This window comes from Excalfactoria chinensis, chromosome 1, assembly GCF_039878825.1.
Source record: "Excalfactoria chinensis isolate bCotChi1 chromosome 1, bCotChi1.hap2, whole genome shotgun sequence".
NCBI lineage: Eukaryota > Metazoa > Chordata > Aves > Galliformes > Phasianidae > Excalfactoria > Excalfactoria chinensis.
The window spans coordinates 48275655-48293160 of record NC_092825.1 but is presented as its reverse complement, the minus strand read 5'-3'; the positions used below and the strand labels follow the sequence as shown (position 1 = coordinate 48293160).

Sequence of the window (17506 nt, the reverse complement as noted above, 5' to 3'; positions counted from 1 at the left end):
ACAATGGCCCTATAAGAACCTCATCCAAAGTGTTCTGAGTGCTCTGCGTTTCCTAGATCTCCTACTCATTCTACTCACCTATTAAGTGCTCAGTGGACACAAACTCACAGAACGGATCATGCTTTTGCTTTGAAGCCTTGGAACTTGCTTTCTGTTCAGTGTAATCCTATCTTATTCCCATGGACCTTAAGAGATGTTCTCAAGCAGGCCAATATCCCCTGCATGTATTCTTTACTCAACTTTTCAGGACTCCCAGGATCTGATGACCAACATGTTTCCTTTCAGCAACCAAGTTATGTTCCTTTGTTCTCAACTGTACTCCACGTGTGTGTGTATTTATATTCTTACCCTTGGAAAACAAGAGGAGTTGAGTTTCTACATAGAAACTAATGGTTGCTTCCAAAAGGAAATGGTTGCCTTCCAAAATATATCATATATTCCAAGATATATTCTAGGTGTGGGGAAGGTTTTTATGTCTGCCTTATGGCAACCTAGAGATGAGGAACTGAGAGGTGAAACTCCACACTCCTATTCTGTAGACAGTTAATAACGAGGCTAAGAAATTACTGCGTAAAGCACATGCAAAGCAGTGCTCTTCTTTGTGGCATGGGCTGAGCTTTAGCTTAGGAACAGCAACCCATGGAAGAAATGACTGGAGCTGGCTTGTGAACAGAAGGTGAGTGTCATCTCCATGAAGGAGCACAGTAAGCCAGTTGGAGCTGTGGCTGTGACCTCTCAATGACGAGCCATGCGTGGGATCTGTGCGGTGGTGTGGTGATGTGTGACAGATTTACTGGGGGGAAAAAAAATCAGAGACTTTCAGGAAAGTGGTGAAAAAAATTCCAGAGACATGAAAATGAAACTTTTAAGTTTATTATTCCGTATGTTTAATGCAGAGTTAATGGTGCTAGGACAGCATAGAGACTGGGGAAAGGGAGCGGGGGAAGGAAGGTGCTACTTGCATAAATAAGGGGAGAGGGCTCAAATAGGTTACATGCATACAGGGAACAAACATTCTATGTGATCTCTTCAGACACCACGAGGAGAAGTCATCCATAGCTAAGGGAGGTGGGAAGGGCATCTGACATCATATCAACAGAGGGAAACAGTGACACAAATCACAGTCCACGTTTGGTCGAAGTATTTTATCCTTCTAGACTGAATTAACCGTTAGAAGGTCCCACAATACATCTCTGTGATCAATTGTCAGGAGTCACTTTTTCCTGCAGCAGCTTCTTGGCCAGTTCACTCCCTGGCAGGACACACCACCCAGCCCTGGAGGTGACAAAGGAGAATTAAGTAGTCCTCAGGAGATGGGCTGAACAAAAGAGGTTGATTTGACTGCAAGAGCTGCTTGTTTCCAGCTTGAAACCCAGAGGTGAAAAGGAGTTCTTCTGCACGTAAGCAGTGTTCTTTTCTTTGTAGTCATCCAATATTGAGTGCGTATCTACCTTGCTTATATCCATGAGAGTATCTTTCCATCCTGAGCGAAAGTAGGAGGGAGGTGCTGACAGATTGCAGTAATGTGATGAACCAACGAGCAGCGATGTACAGCCCATCGGCCTAAGTTGGGAGCAGGGTTTAAAGTGAGTATTGGAATATTGGAGCCACGTCTGGGTGTTGGCAAGTGCATAGTAGCTTTCTTGGTGCCTTCACTTTTTCAGCAGATGCAGTCAAATGCTGAAGGAGCAAGGATCTGGTCTGCTGATAGATTGCTGGGATACTGAAGAGATTGGGATGGACTGAGATGCCAGAAATCTGAGACACAAGTGAACGATAGAAATTAAATTGTAGGAAGAGAAGATTCACCCACAGCACCTGAATGATCCACGGATCCTTCCCCACCTCTCCTCAGCTCCTTACACGAACACGCATACACACATACAGGCTATGATACGAGAAAGGCTAAGGCTGACAATGCAGTTCCTGAATCCACATTGTTCAGTCAAGCCTTATAAAATCCACGCGGGAAGGAGTGTGGGATTAAACAGATGGGACAGAGGGAAGAGGCGGGGAGAAAAGCTATAGCGTGCAGCTGTGGAAATCAGCAGGGAAGCAAGCATAAGTTGGTCTTCCAGCAGGGATCAAGATTCATGCATGTGTGAATCTTAGGCAGGACTGCTGCACAACACTGATGCAAGGAAGCCGGCCATGCCGTCCTCCCGACTCCTCCTCCCTTGACATGTTCACCAAGGCTGAGCAAGCACCCTTCACCCGCAGCAGCTGACAAAGAGTCGGCCATGGTGGCCTTTTGGAAACACTTGCTAATTCACTGGAGGAGGTTGGGGAGGGTAAGGAAAGGACAGTCTCTCTCCGCTTACAGTCCAGGGTGCGCACAACGAAGCCCACCACGGACCCGTCACTCCATGTCTTGAGTCTTCCTCATCTAGAAGGCCAATAAGGTGTTGCAAGCCAGTTGTATGGCCTGCGTGAAATCGGTACAGGGCGAAAGGACGAGAAACCTTTCTGTAGGCGGGTGAGCCAGCGATAGCCGGGGTCAAGAAAGGCACTTCCAGATACTCAGTGGGTTCTGGTGGCTGGATGGTGGCACTGAGTGACCTCGGAGTTCGGAGGCTCTTCTGCCTGTGCGGATTCTTCGGAGCCTTTCCGTCGCTGCTTTGGTCACTGTTCCCCATTCCCTATGGTCTGGAGAGAGTCGTATACACAGGCTGTTCCCAATGTGTGGGACTATGGGACTGTGGCACGGAGGGTGCAGGGTCAGAGATGGCGGTGTAAAGAGGACGCTGGGAAGGTCCCATATAGGAGAAGGCAGAGTAGAGGCCAGAGGCTTGGCTGGAGTGGCTGTAGTAGGGTCCCGAGGGCTGGTGATCAGGATAGTCAAACTGGGGCCTAGAGATGGACGGGAAGGCCGAACCATAGTGGGGCAGACTCAGGGATGTGTAAGCTATCTGGGAGGTGGAGGGCTGATCGGTGTAATGACCTCCAGGGGCAGACCCTTCTGTTTTCACCTGGGCCTTGGAGTCCACCACCGGTGACGTGGTGGCAGACAAGGAGACTCCATGCTGCTTGGAGATCCAGGCTGAGTGTCCACTGGCTGCAGCCAGGGCGCTCCCAAGGCCATAGCCAGCGGCCGCTGCGTAGCCCCCAACATGGCCTGGGTGGCCGGCATGTCCGTTGGGTGGCAGGTATTGGTCGAATTCGTTGACATCAAAGGTCTCCATGTTGGACATCACTTCATGGCTGATCTCCCCGATGTCCACATTGCCAAAGTCAATGTGTGGCTTTCCCCCTTCCCCAAGGGAACGCCCTTCTCGCTTGGAGTCAGCTTTGCCTGCCTGCAGCTCAGTTTTAGGGGTAGTGGGAGGAGTAGGAGGGCCATGGCTCTGACCTGCGGTGTGAAAAACATTTTGAGGAGGAAAGAAAGACAAGAAGTGAGTTACTGCTTTACACCTGGACAGCAGCACACATCAACTCTGCTCCTGCCAGTAAGCCATGATAAGTAAGGAATGATATCCAACCTGACCAGAGGAATGTAAGTGCTCCAGAAACAGGGGCCTGTCTCTACCCCACTGACTCCAACAGTGTTTGTCAGGTCATGAGCAATGTGAGACATATCCCTAAGGCGATGGCCTGTTTTCCTGAGCTTACCAGATGGTTGTCACCTACCAGTTGGTTAACAGAGCCATGGGACTCACCTGAAGAGTGCTCTGGGTGCCCATCGGACATGGGTGACCCTTCCCCAGGATGCCTGTGGTCCAGGTGGGTGTTCTTGTAGTGAGCCTGGATAGCAGCAGCCCCGCCAGCCTCCCCCTCCACCTGGCCCTCTCCTTCACCCTGCGTGGCCTTGCCATTTTTCCGCCTCCGTGGCTGGTACTTGTAGTCGGGGTGGTCCTTCTTGTGCTGCATCCTCAGCCTCTCCGCCTCTTCTATAAAGGGACGCTTATCGCTTTCGTTCAGCAGCCTGAAGGGCCAAAATGATATAAAACAGGGGAAGGAGAGGGGAAGGAACGTCAGGAAAAGAATCTCAAAATTCTAATTAAGCTCAATAACCTCACTTATCTTTTATTTTCAACCCCAAAGGAAAATTTATGGCTCTACTGAGCATCAATGACAGTGATTGGTGTTGGCAGCCATAGGCTGAAGCACAAATATCCAGCTCTTCTTACTGCAAAAACCAACTTCTACGTCACTAGACCTTGTAGAAATGGATGAGCCATGGACTCTGAATAAAAGACATACAAATGTGAGTTCCTTCTCTGTACTCCTGCCTGATCATGAGCTGCTCTGGGTAAGATAGGATCTCCAAAGAAACCATGCAACATGCGGGCAGGACAGCTCAGAGAGACCAGTTTCATTGCTCAAGGCATTAACAGATTCCCACTTGGAAACACTTTAGTTTTACTTTACCACTTTCCCCTCAAATATTCTTGTGACTCAAAGTCATCCTGCTTCTGATCAGAGAGCAGCACTCTCAAAAGGGACCCGTCTCGTCATACGGCTGCTGGGCACACAAATGGCAAAATATTTCCCACTTATGAGAGGCCCACCCATTTTTCCTCCCAACGAAACAATTGCCTGGGGATGGGAATGAGCCAGCATCTTGGTACCCCTGAAGACTTTAGTTTTAAATGTAACCTATTCTGCTCAACTGTAAGCATTGTCATAGACAAAATGGCCTGGATTGATCTGGAAAACTGAAGGTAAGAGAGGAGAAGTATGCAGGTAGAGCTGTGGAAGAGGATGAAAGGGTTCACCAGCCAGTGACTTCTTTCTGAGCACCTTCTGCCCATCAGTCAGAAGGTGTGTGGCAGTCTGCAGCCCATTACAGTGCTGACCTGGGTTCACTCCAGGCAGCCTGAGAAGGTCACAGCCGCACACTGCATTCCTCCACCTTCTTAATCCTGCAGCTTAAAGCAACTGAGCCACCGTGAATCCAGCGCCAGCTTTTCTGTTCCCCTCCCACCACTCTACACCATGCTCACAGATCCAGGAGGGCTCTAATCCCTCTGCCAGTGCTGCTCCAATCTGCCCTCCGTGGTGTCTAAAGGACAGCTGTCCAAGGCATCAAGGTCTAGAAGGCAACCTCATCCTTGGGAACATCCCTTCTTCATGGGAGATGAAGAAGGGACAGTCTGGTTGGATATCAAGAAAAGGTTCTTCACCAGAAGGTGATCAGGCCCTGGAACAAGCTCTTCAGAGCAATGCTCATGGCACCAGTCTTACTGGAGTACAAGAAGTGTCTGGACAATGCTCTCAGACATAGGATTTAATTTTTGGGTGGTCCTGTGTGGAGCCAGCAGTTGAACTCGATGGTCCTTTATAGGACCCTTCCAACTCAGGGTATTCTATGATTCTATGAAAGGAGATAATGGAAGCAAACTGCACCCTTACAACACTTCTCTACGTGGTAGCTGGGCTCAGGCTTCTTTACACTCCCAACACAGGTAGTGCCAAAGCTAATAAGATGTCTGGAAATGGAAGGTTTCATTTTACATAGGTACCTCTTGGAGGAAGAGGCTGGATGTTGGACAGAGGAGACGAGTAGTGGAGACCAAAGCTCAGCCTTCCATATCTGCCTCTTAGAAACAGAGTCACTTGAGTCTGCACAAAAGCCAGCTCCCTGCCCTCTGTTGGTGCCTGGACTCCTCACCTCCTCTCTCCTGGCCAACAGCCTGCTGGCAGTGCCGCCAGCAGGACAGCGGGAAGTCCACTCCCTGTGCCTTTGTCTTCTCCTTTCCCCAGCCTGCCTGCTCCCTCCTCCCTCTCACTGGGATCAGAGCACAAATCGGCTTTAGCAAAGTGAAACTGGTGCGAGCAGGCAAAGGCCAGGAGATTTGGGGGATTTGGATTTCACTTGCTTCCTGCCCTCCCCCTCTGCCCCCCACACTCCCCCATCGACAATGCAAAGGAATCTCGCATGGGCAGAGAACTTATGGATCATGGACCAAAGCACTCACGGGTCTTAATGCAGCCACCTCCACCCAGCCCAACACCAAGCACTCACCCCTGTGGCACCCCACTTTGGGAGGAAAAAGAGGAGCCAGTCTTCCCTCTTCCCTTTCCCATCTTTCCCTTCCATCACCTGGCATCATGCCGGGCTGCCACAGCCTGACCCCATCCCAGTGCTCAGCTGCCGATGAGTCAGGGCCGTATGGATGGGATCTCCTGGTGCACGGCCAGGGATGGTTGGTCCTACACGTCCACAGCCCTGGAGCTCGTGGGCATGACCCCATCCTTGGCTCTGTGCCTTGGCGAGGTGCAGGAAATGAGGGAGCTGCCACTCCCATACAAAGATCTCTTCATCGGCTCTCTGTGCTTCTCCCTGCAGCCCCACCGTACCCCTTCTTCCCAACTCCCGCCTGGTTTTGGATCCAGAGTAGTTGCTGGCTGGAATGTTGGCTTAGAGTCACATCACAGCGACATTTTCAGCAGCCAGCCTCCATTTGAGAGCTGCTCCCAACCTGCCCCGGGGAAGGAAGGCAGCCAAGACGAGCTTTCATCAAGCATGGAAAACTTCCCCTTCCCTCCCCTCCTCCTCTCCTTCCCCTCACTCTCCATTTTAGCACATTTGCTTCTTCATCTGCATCCTTTGCATCCCAAGTGGGCAGACTGGGGAAGGTGAATGGGACCATAACTCCTTCCCCTTCAACCTCCCCATGGGGCTTTTGTCCACATGGTAGGGATGGGGGAAGCATAGTACTAGAATACTGGACCTGCCTTTAAGAAGATTTTCCAGGCTCTGCCATCCCTCCCAATCACCATTCGCTAGGCTCTTGGCTTAAAGGTCTGCAGGCAGTCTCTGTGCTCACCAGCTCTCATTCCCTGCACTGCTAATGCAGCCCCTATATGTATAAGTTCATAGCAGCCTATGTGGAAGGAGAGTTTGTCACCCACACCGATACACAAACACTGTACCTTCAGGGCACAGGAACCTAATTGGAGAACAACCCAACTGCACTATGGATGAAAATCTTGGCTCGGGGCTGCAGCCCTTGTAACCTTCAGGCCATCTCCCTTGGGCTTTGGTTGGCTGATTCTTGTCCCTAGCCCCACAGAAAGGCACAAATGTGCCGTCCTGGCTAGCTCAGATACCAGCCCTGTGGCTGTATCCGTAACCCAGGCAGCACAGTCTTGTAAGGGCTGGCACAGCTTGGAGAGCTGCGTTTGCCCTAGCAGCAAAGACATGGGAAGGAGTTGTTTCCCAGTAAAGGAACAATACATTGAAATAACAATTCGGGATCAAAACAGGGTGTATTTGGACAGCATCAGAAGGTGCTGGGAAGCACAGAAAGGGGGGCAAAGTGCGAGGAACGTGATTGATTCATAAAGAAACAAATGGAAGAGGACACAAAGGTGTGGCTGGGTGGGAATGGCTGTGCCTGGTGGGGATAACAGATGGTGGGACGGACAGAGAGAACCAGTGGGCTACCAGGGTGAAGGGGAAAGTGCAGTCAAGGCCCGAGAGCTGTGGGTCCGAGCTTCACTTGAGGTCAGAGGCTGGTGGCAGAGCCCAAGGATGGAGCCGCAGATGGGGTAGAGGAAAGGAAAGACAGTGGGGAACAAAGCAGGATGGAGTGAAAGAGCATCAGAGTAGACGTTTGCCTTTGACTACCTAAAGAAATCCCTTTGTTCGAGTTATAGAACGTATTGGTGGGCTGGGGTAAACAAGCGGATGCAACACAGGGAGAAAACAATGCCTAAGGGTCCGGTTCTCTCTCATGAACCAGGAGGTTTGGAGTCAGGAGGGGACCTGCTGGCCAGGGTGCGTTTTGGAAAAACTTCTTGTGGCCCATCAGAGACAGAAATGTTCCTGTCACACAGTGCCATCGGGGCAGAAGAGGGAATGAGAGAGCCCCTTCGCATGAGGCAGACGGCCATGTTGTGCACTGGTTGGTGCAAGGCAAGGGGATGACGCTGTGGGGGACTAGCAGCAGAAAGTTTAACAGGTTGATAGTATTACTGTTATAGACAGCATCATGAGGACAGAGTGGCTTGGCTAGCATGGCACTCACGAGCCACACAATACAGCAGGGTCTCTCCTTGCCCATCCCTCCCCACTGATGGCCTCACTGCATCTGCACAGCCTGCCAATACCAGGACCGCCTTGGGAAGGATGGGAGGGGGGATCAGATGGGAGACCATCCTCCTTGGCACTGCTCAGAAGGTAACCCCTGCTGGTGTGGGATCCGAGATCAAATGGTCCTGGGGCAGCCACAGGTGAATTAAGGTTGGTGGATGCTCAAACCAGATTCTGTTCATGCATAATTTTGCCCAGCAGAGGGTGAGCCAAGGAAACAAGATCTCCCCTGACCATCAAGTACGAGCAGACAAGGATAAGTGTCTTGGTCAGGAACAACAGGGAAAATCAGAGGGAAACAGGTGAAAAAGAAAAGTATGGGCTCCACTTAGGATGGAGATGAGCTCTGCTGAGGAAGCTTTCACTACATATATGGGGTATAGAACTTGTCCCCATTCTCCTAGCTTCTGGCGGTACCTCCTGTGGGCATCTTACAGCAAGGAAGCAGTGGCACATGAGACACCCCTTCCACCCTCCCCATCTCCGTCTTTCCTCCTGAGCACCAGAACACTTTCACGCGCCCGCTCTTACCTCCAGAGCTTCCCTAAGGTCTTACTGAGCTCAGCATTGTGGAGGTGCGGGTACTGGTCAGCCAGTTTCCTCCGGGCAGCCTGTGCCCAGACCATGAAGGCATTCATGGGCCTCTTGACGTGGGGTTTGCTCTTGTTACTTCCATTGACTCGAACAGGCATGGGTACCAGGGTCCAGTCATAGCCGCTCAGCACCTGACTGACCGCTTCACGGATGCAGACAGGGAACTTGTCATCATCCGCCTCCGAGTCTTGCTGCTCCTTCTTGACCTTGCCCATCTCTCCATTCCCAGAGCCGGCGAGGTGTGGAGAGCTGTCCGATGCCATGGATGGTCCTGGTGAGAGGCAGTGGTGGTCTTCAGAACCCACTGGGCTCATCTCCACCTCTGACAGGTCTTGGTCATCAGCCATGGTCACTTCTTTCTTCTCACTGGGGAGGAAAGGGAGGAAGAGAAAAACAAAGGAAAGAAAGGAAAAAAAAAGAAGAAGGAAAATAGAGAAAAGGAAAAGCAACCACCAAATCCGACTGAGACTCCACACTCCGAAGAGCAGACCACGAGACAGGGGATGCTTGATAAAAGCGCAAGCAAAGCAATAGCCGTGCACACCACAAAACCCGTGATCGATGGGGGTGGGGATGGATCGGGGCCCTGACCCATCGGGAGCTCTTATCTCTGCAAATGTCCCAAACTGGCATGTGCAGAGGGGACTATGGCAGCTGCCCGGTTGTGCTAAGGAATCATGGAATCATAGAATCATTAAAGTTGGAGTGACCACTAAGATCATCTAATCCAACCGTCAACCCATGCCTGAAATCGCTCTAGACTATGCAGGACAAGGGGTTCTGGGTACCCCGTAGAAGGGAGATGAGAGCATCCTGCCTGCTTGCAGATCTCCATGGAGGATAAGCCAAAGGGACAAATCTCCCATCTCCTGGCCACCTTCAGAGCCCCAGGGGCAGTAGGAGAAAGTGCCAATGTGACACCGTACCGCTTGGCCACTGCTTGCTGCTCTTGGAGCAAAGACCTAAATCACACCCGTTCCGTGTCCCCAAACACGTCCTTGTATATGTACATATGAGTATACGTATACATATACATATGCACCTATATATCCAGATGCAAATACACACATAGTTCAACTTGAAGAGAAACCCAGGACCTGAGCTGTCTGCCCTGTGCAACCCTCATCTCTCACTGCCTGCAGTCACCTCTGTAAGTCCCTGCCACAGCATCGCTGTCCCCTGATTGGAAAAAGAAATGCTCTAAAAATAAAGCCCTCCCCCCCACCCTGCCAACATCTCTCCCCTAGAAAGAAGTTAAAAGGAGGAAAGAAAGAAAGAAAGTAAAAATAGGAAGTTACAGAAAAGCATGCCTCTCATTTAGCTGCAAAAGTCAATGCGGAGCAAAGGCTGCTGTCACCCCTCTTTTGGGGGATGACATGAATCTTCACTGGGGAAATTGAAAGTGGCAGAAAGTATGAAAAATAAATGTGCATGCCAGTGAGCTCAGGTAAGAAAACTTACGTTGCTGGCTGGTGCGGGCAGCAAACCCTGTGAAGGCTGCAGCTCCTGTTCCAGTGCCCCCCTGTTCTCCCTCCGGCTGTGGGGCGTGCTGCCGGGGAGGTGCTCAGGCAAGTGCCATTCCTGGAGGGAGGCTTGGTTTTTACTAATGCCCCGGCTGGATGCCTCTTGCTGGCTTTGCTGCTTAGCACTGGGGGAGGGAAGGGTGGAAGGTGGAGCCAAGTGTCGCTCAGAGCCAGGACACAGTCAGGGCTGGTGGGGAGGGGATGCTGCAGCCCCCTACCCCAACTCAGCATTCCCTGCTTTCTCCCAGTGGGGATAGAGAGCTCAGCCCCAGGGGACTGGAGTTACTGGGCACAGGGAGGGATGTGAAGTAGTGCAACCCAGGGCTGGGCTCCCCTTCCTTACCCCTGCTACCACCGACATGCTTGTGGTACCCACATTTCCAGCATGTCGTGATCCCCATCGTGGAGTCCAGTGGGGACTGCAACAATCTGGCCCAGGATAATGGAGTTAAGATGCTGCAAAAAGAGCATCCTGAGTGTGGAGAAAGGGATACAAGAGGTCAGGAGCATCCTGAGGATAGAGGACATTAAGTCCAGAGGAGCACTCTGCAGAGCAAGTCATGCCTTCTTGAACACACTTAGCATTCTCACACCCTAAAGATGGGGTCCTCACAACGCCTCCATCTCTGTGGACTCTCAACAAGATGACCAGACTGAACTTCTTTGGGTGTGTTGAATTGCTCCTGAAGGCAAATGTGAGGTCTTCTCACATATGAGGACTATCTCATAGTCATTCACTCCTTGCTGTTCATGCACTGGAACACAAGCAGGCTCTAATCACACAACAGGTTACAGAATGTTCCCACTAATTCTTTCATTTTCTAGCTTGCTTTCCTTCCCAGATGCATGTGGTTGTTGGCTTCTTCACTTTCCCATCTCACTGGGGATGTCAAAGAGCAGTGCCAATCCTGTAACCATGAGAGATCACCCATGGAATTCTGACAATCTTCCCAGATCCTCCTGAACCCCAGCTCTTTGCTGGATAGCCAACCTGAAGGTGAGAAGCAAAAAAATGATGGAAGTGAATGACTGTGACCCAGGGAACAAAGTTCAAAGGGTTTCAAGATCATTTTTAGCTTCTGTAGCAGATCTTTACTCTCCAGAATCTTTATGGTAGAAAGAATGGTGCTGCCCTGGGAGGTGGTAGAGTCACAATCCCTGGAAGTGTTCAAGAACCGTGTGGACGTGGCACAGAAGGACATGGTTGGTGGGCATGGTAGGGGTGGGCTGACATTTGGTCTAGCTGGTCTTAGAGGTCTTTTCCAACCTTAGTGATTTATGATTCAGTGTAACACCCCACAAAAACCCTGTCTGGCACTGTTTGAAACATAAGGGAACCAGTCCCAAGGATGGTGCTGAACACCTGAGCTAACACACTCAGAATCCAGAGTCAATGCCATGCTTCCTTGACCAAAGCAGCAACTAGAGAGACAGCCTCAAGCCTTATGGAATGGGGCGATCTCTCCCACCAAGAGAGACCCCAGCTTCCAAGCCAGATGATGTCCATGGCCCACTGGATGCAGAATCAAAGAAGCCACCAAACTTGTGGCATCTAAAGGGAAAATGAGCCTATGCTTAACTCTAGCAAGATAGCAAGTGGGAGAGTTTGGGTTTTCCTCCATGTCTCTGGTGTCTAGGTGAGCAGAAGGATGTCTGATCCTCCAACTCCCAACTGTGGCAAAAATGAAAGCAAGCCAGGAAGGGACTTCAGTAACCCACAGGGCTCTGAACCACTGTTGGCCCCACAGCTCCCCATCCCCACCAGGGACAGGAACTCTTACATCCCTGACTTGATGTACGAGACCTTTTTTTGAATTCTCTTCCATCCATTATTCATCTCTTTCCTTGTGCTATGAAAACAGAGACACAGGAGAGCAAGCTGTGGCAGAACATACCTCTACAGCAGTGGGAAGAGGTGTGATGCTTCTGTTCAGCTGAGGCAAAAAGACAAAGACACAAAAGAGGGAGAGGAGAGGAGAGGAGAGGAGAGGAGAGGAGAGGAGAGGAGAGGAGAGGAGAGGAGAGGAGAGGAGAGGAGAGGAGAGGAGAGGAGAGGAGAGGAGAGGAGAGGAGAGGAGAGGAGAGGAGAGGAGAGGAGAGGAGAGGAGAGGAGAGGAGAGGAGAGGAGAGGAGAGGAGAGATCTCTTGTCTCAGGAATCACTGGGCTGGCATGGTTTCATCAATGTAAGGCTTCCTTATAACTAGATTTGGGGAGTTCTCATATAGCAGGTTTCATTCCCTTAGTTTAAGCTTGTATTACTGTGTGGGTGAGGTGCTCCAATTATTGGGTAGCCCATAAAAAGAGACAGTCTTTTGCGGATGAAGGATCTAACAGTGAAGGGAGTTAGTTCACCTGCTGGAGACCTTCCTAAGCCACAGATTTCCTGTGTTACCTTGGAGAAATCTATTATTTGTGCTTCAGTCCTCAATATGAAAAGGTTGGACGGTGCTACTTCTTCACACAAAAGGCATGGCAGGAGGGCAACAGGCAGAACTGAGGTGGGAAAGGGATCTGTCCTACCGTTGTAGGTGTTTCTGCATCCAAGCTGGGTGCGTGAAGCCATCATCACAGGAGCAGGACCCAGCTCAGTAGGGTCTTAATGTGAAGATCATGTTGGTGGGACATCAAGGACAACATCCACTGAGTTTGCTGAGGAGGAACGTTGCTGGATGATTGCACCCATGGGAAGGGAGGACTAAGAGGTGAGAGTCTGTCTACAGGAAAGAAGTGAGGAGAAACACAGCTTGGAGACGGAAGAAAAGGTCAGAGGATGTCCACTGAGAGATTTTGGTGTCTGCTCTCAGCCACTGGTGGGTGAGGGACCCCAAAAACCTGGCCTGGTTGCACCCCAGCAAGCTTCCCATCTGTGAGACAGGGACAGCTTTTGTCCTGTGCCCAGCCTGGGGGCACAGCACTGGTATTGTCCCAGGACTGCCTGGGAAAATGGGAGGGGTTCCCCATGAAACCTTTCCATCGAGCAAAACAGCGTCAGAGCTGGGAATGGGGGGGTCAGGGCAGACACCAGAAAAAACACACACACAACGGGCAAACAATACCGGCAGTGTGCTGAGGGAAAGGGAGACCCATGAATTGGGAGTTTGATAAGGATTTTCTCCCGCGCGCACCCGCTCTCTCAACAGCCCCTTCAGTTTTCCTGGCACCCCCCTCCTTCCCCTTGCCTGCTTGCTTGTTTGGGCCTCAAACAGTGCGCTGCCTTTGTTCGGGATACAGGTGAACGGCCATCATGTGATTCACGCACACGCGCGCGAGCACATAAAAAGGTTTTTCAGAGAGCCCAGCTCGCCTCAGACCCGAGGACGGGAGAGGAGACCCGGGCTGGGAGCAGCAGGGAGAGCACCCTGTCTCGTGGAGGTGGGCGCATGGGGTACGTGGGTCTTGGGGTCAGGGTGGGGGTCCAGGGGTCTTGTCCTTCCAACCGTCTGTGGGCATGGATTGGCATCCGGTGTGGAGTAGAGGGGGGGTGCTGAAGCTGAGCACTCATCCCTCCCCAGCTTCTTTGTGGGATGAGCATCCTGACTGGCATGGAGGGGAGGGGAGAAGTACGTGGTGAGGAAGAGGAGGATGGAGAGTGGAGGATGGAGGGCTAAAGACATGAGCATGGTAGATGGAGGATGGGGGATGGAGGATGGAAGGTGGGTGGAGGGTGGGGAATGGAAGATGTAAGATGGAGAACGGAAGGTGGAGGGTGGAGGATGGAGGAAACTCTCCTGCTGGAAATGTGTGTCTTCAGCCCCTCGAAGCCATGTTATGGGGAGATCTAAATGTATTTACTCTATCCCCTCACTCAGGAGGGAAAAAGGAAGGAGAGAAGGACCAGGCAATCCGATGGTGGGAAGGTTGAGGATGTGGGGGATGGTTGGCACCTGCTGGAAATCCCCCTGCCCCAGCCAGAAATAGTGAGCACTGCACATCCCCTTTGATGTGGAAGTGTCATGAGGCCCTCTCACACCTCATCACCATGACCATGAAATAGACGGGAAGCCACACGGCTCAGTCCTGTGGTAAAGGTGGAGGCTCGGAAGGGCAAGGTTCTGGCAGTACAAGACCAACTGAGTCATTCAGAGAGGAAGGCATGAGAACAGAAAAAAATGGCAAGGTTTCAACTGGTCACTCTTCTAATTCAAAGGTTGCCTGAGTGTGATGCTCAAGGGGAAAGCAGAGAGGAGAAAAGACAGAGGCCAACATTTCATGATGATGCTCAGAAAATATATGGGTCTTTGGCTGGCCTCACTCGTGAGACATCATGGGACTTGATTTATGGCAGCCTGGATGAGATCAGGACCTTATTTTTGCTGGGGCTCCCAAGGCCAGCCTCATCTCTGCCACTTCCTTGTGCCTCACTCTCAAATGTCTCCCTGACCTAATGTCACTGAGCAACCAGTATGAAGGTAGATTTGAAGGCCTTTCCATAAACAGGAGAAGCAAAGGGACCCTACATCCCATGCCTCACGATGCTGCAGCATCTGTGATTTCCTGTTGCAGGGGACAAAGGAGTATGAAAGCCACCCTGAATTTGATCAACCACCGACACCAGCACAAACAAAAAGCCCTTCAATTTGCTTTATGCCATAAGAGTCCTCACAACGGGGAGCTGGGCATGGGAAACACAGCTGGGCTCTGGTCATCATCACACCTCATCGGTTTTGGCTGAAGCTCCCAATACTGAACCTAGATATTCCCAGGTGACTCTTGGCTCTCACCATCAAGAGACTCAGTGGGGCAGCCCGAAGAAGAAGGAGACGGCACGGGTAATACAGAAAAATCAGAGAGCTGCCTGCAACCCATTCTGTGTTCAGCAGCACGGCACCAGGAGGCACATCCATGCGGCTGCAGGACAGCTAGCTGTGTTCCCCACACCACTGGGGAGCCAAAGGAACACAGAATTGATCATTGCATGGCGGGGTTGTTTTTTTGCTCCCTCTCTTTGATCCAGTGTCCTGTATGGGTGGTGGTTGCCTTCCTCCGAGGTTATTGACATGGGGTGGGTGATGCCAGTGGAATGTGGCCCTATTTTTCATCACCCCAAGACAAGAGTTCCAGGGAAACTTTTCCTAAATCTCAAACTTGGGGGTGCAGGAACCCTCTTGGAAAGCAGAGAGGGCAAGTACCTTAGAGCATTGCAAGGATCCCAGGCAGCTCCTGGCCCAACATCTGATCCATTCCTAATGAGTGTGGGGACAACTGGTAATGGTAATACTATGCAAGTCCCCATTGTCCCTGGGACAATTTCCTGCTTACCAGGGCCTGGGAAGATCAAAGAGTAGCAAGGCCTGGCAGGTCTGTCTGCTACCTGCTTTGATGGGTGACAGACTGTTAACCCCCTCACCTCCTAACCAAGAGGCCAGGTGTAATTCCCAAAAGCAAATCCCAAAAAGCAAGTACTGAAGGAACGAGGAGAGGGGGGAGAAAGTTTCATGTTTTCTTAGGTGGAGTCCTCCATGTTCAGCGTGATGCAACAGAGGGAACTTAGTGCTCTTTGACTGCATGACCAAGGAGGGATGCCCAGGGGGAGAAGAGAAGAAATGAGTACTCCTAAATATGTGTGGGTAGAATGACCAGAAAAGGAGACTCTCTCGTGGGGTCTTTTGGTTGTAACAATGCTGGGTGACCCTGATGGACTCAGTCAGTGGAGGCCAAGGTAGCTCTGGGAAGACTTTCAGCTCTAACAACCCAGTGGCAACAGGGAGGCTCTTGGGGAGCCGGGGGAAGGGTTAAATCAGGAAGGCTTCAGCCCGCTGCCTTGGCCCCTGTAATTCCTCCAGAGAGTAGGACTGGGAGAACAAGGAGCCCATTCTGTTCGCAGGAATTAATAGCAAGGAGTCATCTGGGGTGTCATTCAAGCCCTGATCAGCTCCCGGAGGAATGTGAGGGAGAGCGAGCGACGGAGCACGGCCCCAGGCCGAGGCACCAAAGCTAGGGCAGGCGCATTTGGGCTGGTAACCAGAGCTACCAGCCGGCATTTGAGTGGCGGGACCCCAACCTTTGCATCCCCTCTGCCCCATGAGCCCATACACAAATGGCTCCCACCAGCTCCTAATTTGGGGACTGGTTTCCAGTTCTTTTGTCCCTTGTTCCCCATCCGTTTCATGAGAGGGAAGATGTCTCGGCTCACCAGCACCATTATATCCCCTGCACCAAGACATCAGAAAGGATGGGTTTTGTCTCTCCAAGCAAGCTTGGCCAGTCAGAGGGTCTCCAAGGAGCCCATAAACACCTCTGGAGACATGGGTAGCTCAGCAGACTGTAGAGTTCAGTGCTTTGCCGCCACATCAGTTCTCTCAAAGTGAGCGTGGTCACTGCAACAAAAGACCAAGCCTGCAAATTAGCATGTCCATGTTTCATTGTTTTGATCTGCAGTCACAAAGAGAGGCTTGAAAGCATGACATGGTGACAGTGCAACATTGCCTGTGATAGAAACCTGCTTCCACAAGGCAAGGAGAGATTTTGGCCACCTATATCATGGCCTGAGAATGGAATCTCAAGGTAGCCAACCTGACACCTCTCTGCCCGACTGCACTCTAAGTTCACACCTGCTGACATAAGGTGTCCCAAGGCTCTAGTGACTCATCCAGGTTGGCCCTGCATGGCCACCATATGGCTGATGGGGTCTGCAGGGCAATCCTTCAGGCCAGTCCTAGATGCACGCGTAGCTGCAGGACTAAACATGAGTTCAGCTCACCAGCACGGCATTGAGCTCAGGCTGGGTAGAAGATGACTCATGTGAAATGGGAACAGAGCTGCACTGGGGTGCTCAAGTTGCTTTTACTGACACAGAGCTGGTAGCCAAAATGTATCTCACTAAAACTTTCCTTCCTTCCCATGTTCCTCAGGTTGCTGTGAAAATGGATTTAAGCACTAACTCAGCATCTCAGCATCCTACAAGAGATATGCGGTGCCTCTGGGAAGGACTCCTCAGCCCCCTCTCCATCCCCGTGCCACCACTGCCACAATAAGCAGCCCTTGTCGTAGAGGGGTTAATAAATGATGCAAGAAAGGAGCCCTTTAATGCACAGTGACCTCTGGCCTTTCATAAATCACAGTGTTGGGCTGCGAGTGCGCGGGGGGCACAAGGCAGTGAGGGGAGAGGATGGGAGGGGGTCCATGCAGCTGCGCCACGGAGTTGACATTGTTCCCACCATCACTAAAGTGCAACAAATCCCTCTATTGTGTTCCTGGTTTATCTGGTTCCTCTTGTTTATTAGCAGAGGTTGTTTGGCGCTGGCTCCAGCCCTGGGCGGGTGGAAAGAGTGCTGGCACGCACCAGAGGAGGGGAGGGAGGGAGTGGGGGGGACCGGGACTGGAGGACGAGAGCAGTTCATCAATGGCTGT

At 51.4% G+C, this 17506-nt stretch overlaps 1 protein-coding gene and 1 long non-coding RNA gene across 3 annotated transcripts; one reads left to right on the top strand and one right to left on the bottom strand.

Annotated features, from left to right (window-relative positions):
- Positions 1–857: 857 nt before the first annotated feature.
- On the bottom strand, positions 858–10234 carry SOX10 (SRY-box transcription factor 10). Its single transcript, XM_072361418.1, has 4 exons — positions 10094–10234; positions 8570–8998; positions 3657–3922; positions 858–3349 (listed from the first exon to the last, which is right to left on the bottom strand). The coding sequence occupies exons 2-4, from the start codon at positions 8977–8979 to the stop codon at positions 2640–2642; spliced, it is 1386 nt and encodes a 461-aa protein (XP_072217519.1). The 5' UTR covers positions 8980–8998; positions 10094–10234; the 3' UTR covers positions 858–2639.
- A 3066-nt stretch (positions 10235–13300) lies between these two features.
- On the top strand, positions 13301–17183 carry LOC140258930 (uncharacterized). Of its 2 annotated transcripts, none has more exons than XR_011905324.1 (3): positions 13301–13528; positions 14660–15079; positions 17008–17183. It is a non-coding gene; the product is annotated as an uncharacterized lncRNA (long non-coding RNA). The 2 variants fall into 2 exon arrangements; XR_011905322.1 differs by having other exon boundaries at positions 14660–15144.
- Positions 17184–17506: the final 323 nt, after the last annotated feature.

What these genes read in the sequence shown, in the direction of transcription:
- SOX10 (XM_072361418.1), bottom strand. Translation starts at nt 8,979, where the DNA reads ATGGCTGATGACCAAGACCTGTCAGAGGTGGAGATGAGCCCAGTGGGT. An exon ending in ACCTTAGGGAAGCTCTGGAG is followed by an intron (nt 3,923 to 8,569) that starts GTAAGAGCGGGC and finishes TTGGCCCTTCAG; the next exon opens with GCTGCTGAACGAAAGCGATA. An exon ending in GCACCCAGAGCACTCTTCAG is followed by an intron (nt 3,350 to 3,656) that starts GTGAGTCCCATG and finishes TTCACACCGCAG; the next exon opens with GTCAGAGCCATGGCCCTCCT.